We start from the raw sequence: 16843 nt of genomic DNA, 5'->3' as shown, positions 1-16843 counted from the left end.
GAGAATCGATACCGACCGCTCGTTTTATATACGCAACCCGTCGCGATTTACTCGTCCGACTACGTCTGTGCGTCGTCGTCGTCGTCGCCCGTCGGTCGTCAACGGGTTTCTTTCTTTCCCTCTGTCCCGTTCTTTTTTCCGTTCTCGCGGCCTGGACGCTGCGTGGGAGCCTATGAATGGGGCGCGTCCCTGCGTGACGTCACTCGTCGCGCTGGTTCACATGGAGGGAGTGGGTGCCGGGGGTGGTTGGAGCGCGGGGATGCCGGAGGAGTGGGTGGCTGGGTGGACGGTGAGACGTTGGGCGGTGTGCGAGGTAGGGAGGGACGGGGGGGGGTACGTGACGCAACATATTGATCTAAGTTTGGTAGGGAGGGTGCGTGGTAGAGGAGCACGGTGGAGGAGGCGGCAGAGAGGGTGGTATATAAGGGGAGTGGAAGGAAGGGCGGAATATAAAATACACGCTATCCGTCAAATCTACGCTCTTCTGCAATTTGTCGATGCGCACAGTTTTACTCAAGGATCGTGTGTTGTTCTCTCGAGTTACGGCGGGATCGGGAAGACGGCGAACTTATAAATAGTTCGTCTGTCGTCTGCCGTTTGATGCCGCGGTTACCGGGTAGACGTCGAAGATAACAGTTGCAAAGAGAGTCGATAAGAATGAGGGAAAGAAAAAGAGGGATGACGGAATAACAAGATCTGTGACATTACGAACAACCGTTATGCGATCTACAATGGCAATCGCGCGACACGAAGATTGGCATCGAATTGCTAGACAGAAACGATCTCTCTTGGAGAGACGTGTCGAGCACTTGATTACTTCTGGAAATAAATTCCTCGAAACGGAACCGAGAAGCCTTGTTATTGCTTACGGGATTTATTTATGGAGCGTTAGATCTTATTCATGAAACGTGCATGCCATTACAATATAGATCCTAACTGTGTACTGCAAGCGTACCTAATATGTCGTACGTTATCTATTTTTATTATCTTTTTTTTTTATCTGTTTGCCTCATTTTTACAATTGAATTAATTTGCCAGAAAATATTAAATCGAATATTTTTTTTTGTGAACTTTAAACTCTAATGAATTAAGAAAGTGTCTCGTGGACGTAAAGAGCAAAAGCATTTCTGAATGAAACGTAATTTGCAATACCTAAATGGCGATGTGGAAAGCGACGTCATAATAAAAATGTCGATGGCTTGAATACGCGACGTTTACGACCCATTCCGCGACCATTTTGTTTATCTACGCTTCGGGTTGCAGCTCCTCCGCTGGAAATCGACTATACGTCCGATGATATACCCCGCGATTGAAACGCGACTTACACATGCTCGCGCTACGAAATCGGTTCTATCGAATACTTTATTATCGCGCAAGCACAGACAGTAACATAGCGGGGAATCACTCCTGCGAGATTTTGCGTTATTTAGAAAGACACGAGGTAGTTCGCAACGAGAACATGTGTATAACGTTAAAATACTTGTCGACTTTTCCATTTCATCGTTTTCCATAATCTATATTATTGATTGCTGGGGCCACTCTAATTCCGATCGTCTTTATTTTTCATATCGCAGAATCGTGCAAAATCATGTGCGATCTTGTACGGTCTTTTTCCTGCCTCGCGCTTCTGTTATGCTGGGTCGACATTGATAACGTGACTTGCTTCTTTTTCTTGATTAGATGTGACTATGTACTTTCTTATTTTAAGATTATATCAAGGAAGATAGACAAAGAGAAAAATGACTGAGACAATACTCCCAAAATATATTTTTGTATACAAAATGCAGTTGCAAAATAATACGAAATCAATATCGCGGACGTTAGCTTTTAAATAATTGGTGGTGCTTTAAAAAATTAATGTGTTAAAAAATGACTTGAAATAAGAAAAGCAAGCATTTACACGAATTTTAATATCATTTCGCAATATTGTTATCACTTACGCTTTTGGCAAATTTTGCTACGTTATTTAAAAGCGCCGATGTTAAAAATAAATTCATATAATGTTCTGCAGTTTCGATGCGATATTCACGGTTTTCTGCAGTTCTCTACTTCGCTTTCTTTCGCTCGAAAAGGATTGGGACGGATGCCGTAATATATATTACAATGATCAATAAGTACTTTGTTCTTCGTTTATTTTTATAGTCTTTTGATGTTGCTAGGATTTTGCTTCTTTTCTTTCTTTCTTTCTTTTTTTTTTACAAAGAAATTTGGAGCATCGATGAAATATTTCTTAGAGAGTACTCGGATCCTCCAAACTCTTTGATAAATTTTAAAAAGGTTACAAACTGCTTTAATATTTAACAACAAGCATTAATCCGCAGAAGTTTACGTATGGTGCAACGGTGTCTTTTTACTGAAATATTTCTCGTTCGCTTTAGTAATTCAGAGCGGCTGCATCTCGCACGTCGGCAATCATAAACGAATTATAAGAGTTACGTGTGTGAGACGATAATAAATATATGCGACTTTCGTGGCGCCTCGACATTCCCAACACACACATTCCCAATGGGGTATTAACGATCGAAAGTTCGCTAAGGACCCAGTACTTTGACTTACGGGCAGCATCTGTCGTTTCTCAACTGACGCTCTCCGTGGAGCAGCGACTTGGGAATACGACTCCCTCGACCGCTCATTCTATATGTAGGACACCTGAAAAGTTCGCCGGACAAAGTATAAGCCCTTGACGCTAATATAGATCTATGCTTCCTATCAGAAGGATGCAAAAGTGCAAAAGTCAGTCATTAAAAGGAGCGGAGTATATAAAATTGCGTTTTGTGTAAACTTTCGAAATCCTCGCAATTTCCGCGACGTGAAGGATTTGACGAGGAATTCTACGAGTTTCGCGAATGAAGCTGCACAGTGTAAATTCTCATTAAGACAAATCTTTATCGCTCATTAAATGTTTGTGCATCTGGGCACCTTTACACGCGCAGAAACATCGTAAAAATCATCATCAGTCATAAGTAGATAAGTACACGTGTATACGTGTTTATTGGTATTACTTTACGTTGTTAATTTCGCATTATGCTAATTACGTCAATGTGATTTACTGACGATTGATAGCGGCGTGCCATGCACAATAACATCCTTCGGCGGTACACAATAATCCGCTGAGGCTGGTGGTGGTATCATTTGAAACTCCGCCGAACTCGTGTGTATGCAAACTGATTCCTAAAACGAGAGCACTTCGTAATTGCGTCAGCTTTTGCTTCAAAGGCTTGGCCGTCATTTACGAAAGCCGGACTTGTGCACGTTCCCCACGTACTTCGTCTGTATTATATGCTCGAGCATGATTCCAGGTTGGTCTTCCGAAGTGACCCGATACGATGCCACGGTAGAGAGCTCATACGGAGCGAGCTCTACTTGGATCTGAAGGGCGATCTAAGTACGGATGTTGTTCTACACGTAGACGATTGTTGCGCGACTGCAACCCTTGGCGTCATAGTGTTCTTTTCGTTATCATTCCCTACGTTTCTCTCATCCATCAGGTGATTGCTGACAATAAAGAAGTCGGTTCTTTTGTCTCGCGACGCGCGACGATCTCACAGAACTATTTTCTTCGAAAAACAATGCTTTATTCAAGAAAGCGGAAACTCCTTTAGACAAGACTGCGGATTCAGTTGATTTAGTTTCGAGTTCATTCCGAGTGATCAAAGAGGAAGGTCTGAAAGAACGGTGTTACGATATTACGAGTATATTGAATATATAGGATACATACATGTATATGTATATATATATATATATATATATATATATTGTTTCATTTTAAATTATAGTTTAATAATATAATAAATACGCGTATTTTTATTATCAAAAATTTTTTTTCTTCTTTAGGACATGTGAATATATAAATTAAATGAGATTTACGATCGAATTATGTAATTTATTAAATAATGTTCTTTCTCTCTCTTTCTCTCTTCCTCGATCAATATTACCGGTAAGAGATAATTTGGCATGGCATGTGTGACAGGATTTATATATATATTCAAAGCTGGCATCGATCACATTTTCCGAAGTCAAGACGGAATCACGTTGATTCTCTGGCGAATATTACGTGCCGTGCAACGGTGACGTCGTAGTGACTTATCGGATTGACTCGTACGAGCTTGTGTGTATCGATCGTTCCTCGTGCTCGAAGTATCGGGACGTGGACGTCGATGACGACGCCGGTGTGTCATCGCCGTTGCCATTTCGGCTCGGCTGGCGGCGGTATCCCTGCCGGTGGGACTACGTATTTAGCGTCGTGATAAAGTAATCTGAATTAATTTGTCTCTAATTAATTAATGCAAATTACCGATGCGGGTCAATCCGCCGAATTAATGATCGTTTACGTGGCACCGGACTCTCTTGAATTATTGCGCAGGCGGGACAGTTCGAGGGGAGGGGAAGACCTTCTCTCCTTTTTTTTTTTAAGATTGACAGATAATTCACGTATGTCACACATACGTACGAAATATTTTCGGCGGACGAAAGACGCCGGCGAAGGGAGGCCGCAGAAAGGGGTTGAACTCTTGACATATTGCTGTCTAGGCAACTCAACGAAGTGCTCTTCAAGTTCTTTCCGTCCACATCTATCTTTGCTGCTGCCGCTGCTGCTTCCTCCCTTGCTCCGAGCTCCTTTTCCCCGCATTTTTGTTGTTCTCTTCTTCTTCACTCCTCGCGGATTCTTCCTTACAAACGTGCTGTCAGTTTGCATCGCGGTATTGTCGGTGTACCTCGTCGGGTTATACTCGCTTAAGCGTACCTCGATCGTCGTACGCACGTGCGACGTCGATTGTATTTGAATTCACCGGGAAATTTGTCTCGTGGTCGCGGTTTGAGGTAACAAGCTTGAGTGCACACGTACGCGACTCGTTTTCTTCTACCGCGTTCTCCGTGCGTACCTCTCATAGCTTTCGACCTCGCTCTTGGAAATTCTTCTTTCCGATTCTAGAACGGTAAGCTTACAGCCTCGCTGCGAAATGATGTCGAAAGTTTTCCGATAATTTTTAAAGAAATATTTAACGAAACGTGCGAATCAGGAGAAACATGCCCAAGTGTCTGAACGTCTTCGTATTTGTCTGTGAAAATCATAGAGTGTAGCATCGTAATAAATTCTCGATGGTTGCAGTTGAGTATGTGTGTGTGTGTGTGTGTAACATAATTTTCATTTAATTAAAGGGGAAACAATCTCAGTATAGCTCGTACGAATGACATATTTTATGGACATACTTTATTTGGCAATTTTATTAAGTGACTAATTTTATTCAACAGCGCTGAGAATTAATGGATATTGCAGAGAGTTGTGTGTACTTTTATACGTAGCTAATGAAATAATTTTGTAATGCATGTGGGATATTTCACTTGGGATTAAATGTAAGAAAAAGATGTGACCTATATGTAAAAATTACCATACAGTACTGCAATAGCGAATTGAGTAGTCATCTGCATTTATTAAAATTACACATCGCCCAATATTATCCTCATTCCGCTACAGAAATTATATGTTCTTTTGAGGCAGAGTTTGACAGAGTAACTACAGCGAATTCATGATACTGAATCACGTTCACTTGGCACGCAGCGTTCAGACGAAGTAGGTTGATAGGCACTTACTTTCTCAGCTCTCAACAAATTCGTCATGAAAGTAAAATAAAGTTTGTCATATTTGACGTCAATTTATGTTTGAAATTTGGATTCGTAGAAGAATAATTAAAGTTTTCTCCTGTCGCGTGCGGTACTCCGTTCTTAGGGAATAACGAAACCTCCAATTCTACATTATTTGGAAGCGTCATTGATCCCCATCATGATTTTCTCAATGTAACGCCGGAGTGGGCAGCAAAGTGTTATCGATGAGAGTTTGCATAGGCATTGTTTTGTAGTTTGAAACTAAACGCTCCATCCATCACTCTCTATCTTGATGAAATATTCTACTAGTTCCTATTCACAGTGCAAACTACTTGATTCGAGCGGTAGTTCGCTAATTGTGAACCCTCATTATATTTGATACACAACAGTTGTGTATAAGAATGCATGGCACACTTTCTATAGGTAATTTATTGAAACGATTAATCTTTTATTTAAATATGCCGCATTAAGTTATGCTATTGTTTCTTTGTAATCACAATAGAATGTACTAATATCACACACACACACACACACACACACACACACACACACACACACACACATATATATATATATATATATATATATATATATATATTGCCGTAGGACATCAATTTTTTCCAGGACAGTCCTGGAAACTGCCAAATGTCCCGGAATATACCGATATCAAAAATAAAAGTCCCGGAACATACTTCCGGACCTATATATATATATATATATATATATATATATATATATATATATATATATATATATATATAGGTCCGGAAGTATGTTCCGGGACTTTTATTTTTGATATCGGTATATTCCGGGACATTTGGCAGTTTCCAGGACTGTCCTGGAAAAAATTGATGTCCTACGGCAATTTTCGGGACAGTTTTTTGAATCTGATTATATATATATATATATATATATATATATATATACACTAATAATCACAATAGAATATAGCAGAGTTTTTTTAGCAGATATTTATTATTACCTAATAATTGTCTCGTACTACTCTTTAAAAACAGATTATTTAAATAATATTAGATACATATATATTTGACACATATTCACAAAGCTGAAAATGCAAAAATAGAAATATTGTTAAAAAATAATACAGAGTTATAATTGGAGGGGTAAAAGTCATAGTGGTGTAAGTCAAATTTTCTAGGATATTTTTAAAAAATTTATCACTATAGTTTTTACCCCTCCAATTATTAATATTATAAATTATAAATATTAATATTATAAACGAATACACGTTTGTGTAAGTTTGGAAACGGCTTTGATTTACATTTATTTTATATATCATTTTATTATATTAAAATGCGAATTAACATTTAAGACAAATTGATAAACGTTTGCAAAAAAAGGAATTTTTTTCTTACTAATAAAGATTTATAAAAAAAGGTCGTAGAAAAATCGTAACTATCTTTTAATCGTCTACGTATGCGCTGCGAGCATTTCTTTTGTTACGTTTCTCAGCTCTACGCGCGTTCGCATCTGTTCAATTTAATTTAACATTACTCAGATCTCCGTGTGGATTTGCATAAGAATATAGCCCAAGGCAATGGCCCGGTCCGACGACGGAAACTTGGAGAGGAATTTACATTTTCTCTCTGTAAAACCAGCGAGATTTCAAACCTTGCGGAGCAGAGCGGATACGATTGTTCTAAATACACGCCGTACTTATTTGATTTAAAGCGCGTTTTTGATTCCGTTTCCCGGATTGTGTTTATCGTAAAAATAACGCGCCCAGAGCGACAAGTAAGCCGTAAAATAAGATACGTTGTCTAGGCTACTCCAGTTGGCGTGTCTTTCGCTTCTATAATCAATCTCACGCCGCTTTATACATTCCAATTAGCTTGGTAACCGGCCGACTTCCTATAGGTAATGTCCTATTAATATCCTCGTCACTGGCCGCACGCGGTGACCTGGATCGATAAGTTTCAAGATACTTTTGCGCTTTGGAGAGATAAAATTTTTGCGCACTCATTCGTTCCCTTGGCAATCCTTAATAAAGCACACACCGTGCAAGCTCTTTAAGAGCACTCGTCCCGAAATATCTCCTTCCAGTGTCGAGTTACAAATAGAAGATGCTCGCGCTATTTTTAGTCGCGGTCAACAGGAGAACGCTACTTTTCTGGTTGCAGGTGATATGGGTGTGCATACTTTGCCGGAAGAAGCAGGAACTTCTCTCGAAGACTGGACAATGGATGTCGAAGACAGGCGCCGTGGACAGCGCGTTGCTGCGGCAAATGCAGGAGGACTTGCAGGTGGGTGGTCGTCAGGGACTCGCGGACCAAACTCGGGATAAAAGACCGAAACTCGAGAGGGCGCACAGCGCGGCTGAGAAAGAGAATTTGCCGTTATTACAGAGAAGCGGAAACTGTCCTCTCAGGAGACAGTACTCCCAGCAAGAGCAGGTAACGTTCTCCTCGCTCGCCCGATATTCTTGTCGGAACGCACTCTTTTATTTACAAGGCATATATATTTTTGCGCGCGTAAATGCTCGGGATGCTCCTACACTCATGAATAATATGTAACGTCGCACCGTGATAAGTTCGCAATAATTCGCACATTTGATATCTCCGCGATTTATTTATTTACGAACGGAAGGAAAGAGATCGAGGCGTTCCCGTCACATAAACGAAGGATTATCAGCCCGCGCCCTCGCGACGTATAACACGGAGCACTCAGTGAGTCTGTGTTCCTGCGGTTGCAGATCTCGGGTCGCCGGATGTCCACGAGCGACAGTGGGGTGGAAATGTCCGTTTCGCCTCACGCGAGAACTTTACCAACCCCTCACGTGGTTGGTTCTTACCCGGTGCAACAAACTCCGAGGCATCCCGCAGCCTATCCTGACGACGATCCAAATTTATACCGAGGCGAGCTCGACGGTCTGATGAGACAACATCCGCAGAACTATCAGAGGCAACGGTCGACTTATCAAGTAAGAGAACAATAATTTCGAATGATATCTTGCCAAAATTATCGAAGATAATTCGTTAATGTCAAACCGCATTAAATCCGGCCACGTTCCGTCTGAAACTTGCAAATTTCGTTTTTAACAAAGTAATAATAAGTATATAATTTAATAAAATAAAACAGTGTATAATTTTTTTTATATAGGTACATTTATCTGGAAAAAATTTGAAAAATTTAAATTTTTTATAAATAAAAATGCTAGTTAATTACCTTAATTTTTCATCGAATAACAAATCTCAAATCTTTTTGTTTCTTAAAATTGTACCATGTTTTATGATTAATTAACGACAATTATATTTGAGTTTTGTAAAACATATCGATTATTTGGCGCAGGATCAAGGTACAGATCTTGGAATGACTTATGGTCAGACACCGATGGAGACTGGCTCCGTTCGTACCGCAGTGCATCCCTCTCAGCAGCATTCGTTGCATCAGACGCAGGGCGGACGTCCCACTCAACCTGCATCAACAGTGGGCGTCCCGCAACAAAGAAGTTTCAGTAGCAGTGAGGAAGAGCGAAGCACACCGGAGTGCGCCAGCGACGAGCCGGACGAATCGGAGAAGGGTAAGCGAATCCTCCAATCCCAATATTTATCTCTAATTATACACCCACTCGATATAAATTAACGAGGTACTTCATTTGATCGATATTACTCGCAATATAAATTTTATTCGAATTCTTTGAAGAAGAGTTCTACTTTTCACAAAATAAAAACTTCTAAAAATTCACTTAACTTATAAAATTAAAGATAATTTATTTGTATCATAAAGTGTAATCTGGATTAATCCAAATTATGTGATATATACGAAACGGTTTATAACGGTATAACAGTAGTACGCGTTTGTATAAAGTACTTTCAGTCGAGTTTTTTTTTATTCATTTGTTGCATTAATTTTTTAATCAATTGATGAAATAAAACTTTACAAATATCGCGATAATTATAACTAATGGTATTTTCTGCAAAATATGCTATTAGTAAAATTAAAAATGGTCAATTGCTGCTGAATTTATTCTGAAATGTACAATGGAAACATCAGGTGATCGGAAAAGTCGGCCTTGCCCTTGAAAGTCAAAAGAAATGCACGAGAAAGGATTAGTCTGTCTTTTCCGTGTCAATAGATATTTGGTTTACAAAGAACGTGTATTTACGATATTTGTACATAAGGCGGTTATGGAAAGTGTAATCGATCGATCCAATGCTCGTGTTTGATAGTAAGATAACGTGTATTTATAAAATATAATATCAATTGGAACATTTTGTATTAAATATGACTAATGCTATTAAATTAATTTAATACCTACACGACATGGATAAAAGAAAGATTCAATTACATATGTAATTCTTCGTTCCGACAGTTTTTGTTTAAACCTTATTAATGAAATTATTTCATGATTGCTATTAGCTAAAAAAATTAAGGAGATTTATATGCGCGCTTTGTGAGTTAATTTTATATATAAAAACTTTACATTTTTTTCAAAATATAATAAAAACGCAAGATTCCATCGCGTTTCAATTATGAGACACTTCAATAAAGGAATAGATTAGCTGTACTTTAATTGGTCATCAAAGTAGCTCGTAAATTTCATGCGCATATCCAGTAATATTTTGGCGTCGCGTTTGTTTTCGTGGAGAACGTTTCGTTTCCAAAAATTGGAGGAAGGGAGCCGTGTGTGCGATGTTTGTATGCGATTCACAGTTGATTAAACGCGAGATCGACGAACTGTGAACCGACTCATCCAGGTGCGCACCTGTAGGGTGAACTCTTTCTCTCTCTCTCTCTCTCTCTCTCTCTCTCTCTCTCTCTCTCTCTCTCTCTCTCTTTCTCCCTCTTTCTCTTGCAGAGTACAGAAATAAACTGTATTCTGCCTACCTTCGCCGCGCATCACTTTTTCCATATGATGAAGGTCGGATACGCCGAGTTTCTGCGTCGATCGCACAACAGAATCCCTAGTGCGAAATTCGTGTCTGAGCATCTTGGGTCATCGCATGTGTAATCACGATAACACATCGATCGATGACTGAGCGTAAATCAAATCTTGTGCGAGACGGCGTCGTAAAATTTCTCTCGGGGAGAATCAGTCGACCCGGGTTTAACCCAGACGCGCGCAACTCTGTTACCCTCGTGCGAATTTTACGGATAACGCGAATGGCAATCGGAATCGCGACGAATAATACGGTCGCGTTTAATAATTTCCACGCGAGTGCATCGTGCATGGTAACGCACACGTGAAATGCCACGTTATATAACTTGATGCGCACGTATCGATTTTATAATGGCCACCGCGCTCGATGCCCTTCTGGTCCTCCCAGCGATCCTGCCGTGAAGTATTGACCGGATCAGATCATACGTGTCTTTTTCGATTGGGAGGAGGGACATCTCTTAAAGATAAGAGGACATCCGTCCTTTTTAAATCCTCGATCACAGTGCACCGCGATCGTGTACTTATATCGCGTCCCGCGTCGCGCCGATGTATCCCGCGGGAATTCTCAGGTTCTGTCCTCCCGGTCTCGCCGTTGCATTGATCCTTGGCATCCTCTCGCCCCTCGCTCACCCATCCTTCCAACCCTCTCTTGCGCCCTGCTTGCTTTTCTCTTTCTTTCTCTCTCTCTCGTTCTCCCTGTCCCTCCTCCCTCCCTCCCTCCTTCCCTCTCACCCTTCCACCCTTCACCGTGGTCTTCCTATTTCCACCCCGTCTCTCTTCTTCCTTCTTGGTACCTCGCTACGCCCACACGCTGGCCGTGACGTCACGCGGCCAGCACGTGGGCGAATTCAAACATCTGCCCCTTCTTCGTTTCTGAATAGCTTTCGACCTCTAACCGGCCAGGACTTGGTCAGAAAAAAGGCCCGCCGGCTCAAAGGCTCAGTGCTCTCCTCGAACCCGCCGAATGATTATTTTGGAGATCATTTCTCCTTCCAGCACTCCTGATTTTACGAGTGCACTTCTGACCCTTCGTTTCGTTAGCGCGAACCGATTTGTCACTTACCTCCTCTGATTTCGAGAGACAAATCTCTGCGTTTGAAGGCACGTACAATACCGATGCATAATAAGATTAAACATTTCCGCAGCTTTACTTTTGAAGTTAATTCGACCATAACTTTGAGCTCTTGAGCAATAAGGCTAATTTAAAAAAATAAAAATAAATAAATAAAAAGGGAAATAAACTAACGTAGTGTGTGTGTGTGTGTGTGTGTGTGTGTGTGTGTGTGTGTGTGTGTGTGTGTGTGTGTGTGTGTGTGTGTGTGTGTGTGTGTGTGTGTTGTGTGTATGTGTTGTGTGTGTGTGTTGTGTGTGTGTTTGTGTTTGTTTAGCGAAACGGGGTTACGAAATGTCATCGGGAGCACAATGAAGATCACGTGAATCCACATTCCTCGCTACCCCTCCGCGCCGTTCGTTACTTATGAACGGAGGCTGGACAAACTTTGACATTTTCCCCACTTCTGAGCAATGAGAAAACTGCGTACGATACCGCTTTTTAAATCGACCGATGGGAACACCGATGCGCGTTACATTATTTTTTTTCTTCCTTTCTTCGCGGCGCGTTACACAGTGGTTCCGGTGGGAGTTCACAGACTAATTTGTCCGCGCAACGTGCGCCGACCATTTTCCATGATTGATCGCCCGCGTGACAAACGAGAGAGTACTGTACTCGCGATAACCGTAATTATATTAGCGCTCGCGGTAGCGTTTTATGTGCACCGCAGTAGTTTTCTTTTTTTTTTGCGTCACGTACTCACGCGACACAACAGAATCGAATCTTCTCGAGGAAGGTAGAGACGGAGAGTAGACGGTATTTCGTATAAATTTAATCCGAAGACATTGCAATTTGACGGTCGGACGAACAAGGTTTCGGCGCCGTATTAAATCTTTCTCTTTTTTATTTATTTATATGGAGTCCTTGCTCTCTCATTCATAAATCTGGCGCAACGCGCACATCTAGATTAGTTTTTACGCAGGAATTAAAGCACGTTGTTGAATCTATCGCAGAGAAAATAGACAACCGGTCCAATAAAAGAGAAATTGTGTGAAATTGAGTCGGTCATAACTGCTCCTTACTTTCACGCTCTAACGGTACTGCGTATGTTGCGTGCCATTTAAACCATGTCGAATACGTGTCTTTTAATTCAATTAATTTATGGCAAAGCGTTCGGTTAATATGTCTGAGGAATTAAGGAAGGAGTGAATGTCCCGTAATGCCGCTCGCTATGAAATTAAACGAAATTGCCTTCTCGCGCAAACTAAAGTGATATTTATTTTATACAGGTAATTACGGATTCATGTAAATGCGCAAACATGTGGGCGCGGAGTGCATTACGCATATACGCGCCTACCGTATATCCGGCGATGCAAATAGTTAAAGCAACCCCCGCTTAGATTTTGCCGTACAGCTTTGATCCCGTCTTCACCTTTTCTTCCTCACCCTCCCCCCCCCGAGACATCCGCTTCTCCACTTTATTTCTGTCGGTGGAGACACAGTAGGCCGACTGTCTGTGTACTATATATATGTCGCTACGTGATATTTCCTCTTGATCGCTGCGCGATAGCTTGGGAATAAACACGGAGGCCGGAATCAATAAGCGGTCGCTACTCCACAGAAACTGGCGACTGCATCGCGCCATGCTGTTGTGACGCACGGTCTGTCTACCTTCAATAAAAATGCCAATAATAGCGGTAATGCGGACCGATAGTCTCGACTTTTTTCCCCCTGTATTTTTTTCGACGAAACGATGCGCGGTAAACTCTGCGGGAACGCGTGACAGTCTCGATGTTTATTAATTAATCGCCTTTGTTGTGAATATTATTTGAACGAACTATAAGATGAAGGGAAAAAAAGGATACAACGTGCATTGGATGATCGATCACACGCCTGCCCGATGACGAGATTGACGATCGGTTTCGCACATCCATGTCGGTTAATTTCAATTCCAATTTTAATTTAACCGATTATTTTATTTTTTGCGGTTTTTGATTCTAAGGAATCAAAGTAAAACTATGGTCATGAAGCGTCTGGCCGTAACAAATATTCGGGATAAGATGAAGTGTACCTAATCGAATATGTTTCTTTGAAAAGTCTTACGAACAGAAATAATTGCGCGCAGCCAGTTGTAACGCAAGTAAATTAAGACCGAATAACGACGAGTAATCACATGTGAGAATCGCTTTAATTGCGTACGACGCGCGAGGGAAGCGACGGGCTTGCCCGACGGTGGTGTTGTTGCTCCCATTCGTAGATGCACAATACAATTAGTGAATAGATAATTAGTTTGTAGAAGCGAGGTAAGTTACGTGTGTGCTCATATGTTACCCCGGGCGATCGCCCGTTTTTTAACGGGGACCTGCGGGGAAAATCCGGATTCAAGCGCGAGACGCAACGTGTCGCCCCGCGAGGACATCAGAGAGGGGAGGGGGTGAAAGAAGGAGAGATATTTGCAGAGCAAATTAATTGCCAGGAGAAACGTTTGCCGCACGATCGATCCGGCCAGCGATAATCCACTTCTCGTCTAGTCTCTATAAGTAATCTCTTCTCCACCGTCCATATTCTCGCGTTTCTCAGCGTCGGAATCAACGCTAATGAAGATTTCTAGTCCGTTTTCAGCAGTCGCGCACCTGCGGCGCGCGAAAAACCACACGATCCCAGACCCAGAATAATTCTGACACCTGATGCTGATAGCGCGACTCGATGCGACAGTACCTAATCGCACGCTTAAACGCCGTAATATCTAAAAAGTCTCGCTCTCTCGCCGTTATCGATCACGGCTCACCGGCGTGATAGCGAGCGGAGGTAGGTGTACTCGGCATTTCGAGTTTACCCAATTTCGTTATCTCGGTAATGAGTCTTCGTCGGCGCGGTTTTTACCCGTGCTCCTCGCGCGGTCGAACTTCCGCAGCTCAGCGAAATTTTTTTCACGAGAAATAGAAACGCAAACGAGATACCGCCACTGCCACCGCCACCGCCACCGCCACCGCCACCGCCGCCGCTGCCGACGATGACTACGACGGCGGTGCGAAAGTGGGCGTAAGGCGGCGCCAGGAATGGGGTGGTAAGATCTTGGGGTGATTTATACGCGGTGAGTCGGTGTCGTCTAACTTTTAAATTAAGATTCTCTGCACTTTTCCCCGACGCGTGACTCCGCGGTCCCTCTTTCCGTTCGCCGCAACGACATCTGCTACTGTTACCGCGCCCTGGCGCGCGCACTCTTCTTCTATTTATTACCCGTGCCTGTATCTCGTCGGGCGTATAATACCACCACGCTCCTCGCGTCGCCAGGTACCTGCGGATGCGAGACTATTCCGCCTACTTTAAACGCGCGCTTAAACGCCCATCGACAGTCGCCCCGAGGCTCCTCATTTTGCGTTCGCGTACCGAGAACGGCGCGGACGACGTCTTTTATGCAGGTCGTTATACTTTGCGACGAGGCGCGGATACGCGACGTAAAGGTCCTCTCCTTTCACTCTGCCTCATTGGTGTGCTCTTACTTCGCGGTTACGATTTACGTTAGCGTTGCGTGTGGAAGTTAAATTCATTGTTTTTAGGACACCGAGCGTGAAATTTTTGTAACCAGACGGGTTTCATTGTTACGCACGCGCTTTCGGTCATCAATGGAGCAGCTCTCCCGCTTTTATCGTCTCTCGTTATGTCGTAATGCTGAGAGATCGCATTGACACACGGATATCAAATGCGCACTGCCGCGTGGAACACGGATATGTAGGTGTCGTTGAACGATATAAGGATGCTCTCTCGTGGCGATCGTATTACCAATTTGTTAGTTTTACGAACCGCGAATATCTACTTTTTTTTTATCGCACTCGTCGCCTACGTACTGCCAATATACATATACGCAACGATACTTTCTTCTCCCCAATGTGCCTTTTATTCGTTCTTCGATCCAAAAATACTCTTTAACGATTTTTAGTATTTAATCGTGACAAATTTAATGATGCATTTCTTTCAGCGAGAGAATTATCTGCGAATAACGACTTGCACAACACATCGTCCGAGGTCAAAGAATCATTCGCGTCTCGTGATGTTCTCGTAGCATGGTTGTAAAATATATATACCGTTCGCGGTAAATTCAGAATCGTTGAATTGAGTGAATAATATGCTTTCGCGTTTTTATTTTGTGCGATCTTTTTCCCCATTCACAGATGTCCAACAGCTCGTTGTACCTTCGTGTCTATCATTCAGTCTTTCTACTTGCGTCTGCGTCTTGTGTTTTAAACACACCGAGCACGAAATCTTGCACAGATAATCCCATATTTTCGATATATCGCATCGGTGTTTTTATATACACCAGCTCATTTCTGATTCTGATCATTCTGTAGATGAACCGCAGCGGCCAAGCATATCATTTCGATGATTAGCAGTAAGTCAAACAGTGTGTTGCAATGTGTAGTTAAAGGGAGATCGGCTTCTAGGGCAAAAACCGCTGCCACTAGGGATGACTTCCAGGGGTACGCGAGAGAAGGCGGCAGACAGAATGAATCGACAATTCCCCGCGGTACTTAATCATTTTATTACATAAAAATACCAAGCAAATCAACTTTCGCTATATATTAATCGCTACACATATATCTAATTGTATGTATACTTACATATACATATATATAATATGTATATCTGTGCGTATGCGTGTGCATGTGTGTGTACGTATCTGCCGACCGGTCGTGCGTATCGAGTATAGGGATCGAAAACTGTTTCTCGTTCTGGTTTATCTAACTCTCGTGGCTCGATTACGCGTGTATACGTTTTATGTTACTTTTTTTAACGCATTCTTTTTTCGTGCTTTTCGCGCGGGGTTTGATAACTTTTTTAAAATTCTGTTTCGTTAATCCAATTTCAGGATGAAATTTCATTGGAAACATACCGTCCATACTTAATTGTGTTTAGGTTTCTTTTATACTGTCTTGCACTTTGCGAAGAAAATTATCTTTCCGCGCCCTCAGGGACAGATTCACGTTAGCGTTGCGATGCGACCGATCGGCAGAAAATTGTAATAGACTTTATTTGTTCTACTTTGGACGGCTGTGAATCGTGCACAGATATATTTTTATCTACACTTCACTCAAGTATATATACGCGTACACACATACAATTCCCACAATTATCTCCACGTCTCGAGATTTTCCATTCGCTCGCATATACGCATTATCTGGATATCCGCATAAACCCGTAGATATACTTTCCACTAATCGGAATGATGACGCTGCAGCAAAATTACGTTTTTAAGATTGGGATTGGGATTGTGTTTCATGTGTCTTATT

At 42.0% G+C, this 16843-nt stretch overlaps 1 protein-coding gene across 16 annotated transcripts in view; it reads left to right on the top strand.

The window, feature by feature from the left end:
• Positions 1–16843, top strand: part of Rim (Rab3 interacting molecule) — a 64870-nt gene that overhangs the window by 9099 nt on the left and 38928 nt on the right. For 14 of the 16 annotated variants that reach the window (XR_013259783.1, XR_013259782.1, XR_013259781.1 and 11 more), the window contains exons 3-5: positions 7746–8018; positions 8318–8545; positions 8914–9145. Coding sequence is in view for 2 of the 16 variants with exons in the window: in XM_077423865.1 (XP_077279991.1) it covers positions 7746–8018; positions 8318–8545; positions 8914–9145 (733 nt within the window). In the remaining 14 variants the exon portion in view is untranslated. Of the gene's footprint in view, positions 1–7745; positions 8019–8317; positions 8546–8913; positions 9146–15997; positions 16081–16843 lie in introns of all 16 variants that reach the window. The other 2 variants (XR_013259780.1, XR_013259779.1) reach the window with 2 other exon arrangements.

This window comes from Temnothorax americanus, unplaced genomic scaffold (genome assembly GCF_048541705.1).
Source record: "Temnothorax americanus isolate GAGA-0224 unplaced genomic scaffold, ASM4854170v1 Scaffold8, whole genome shotgun sequence".
In the NCBI taxonomy this organism is placed as follows: Eukaryota; Metazoa; Arthropoda; class Insecta; order Hymenoptera; family Formicidae; genus Temnothorax; species Temnothorax americanus.
This window is presented reverse-complemented; position numbering and strand designations above follow the sequence as displayed.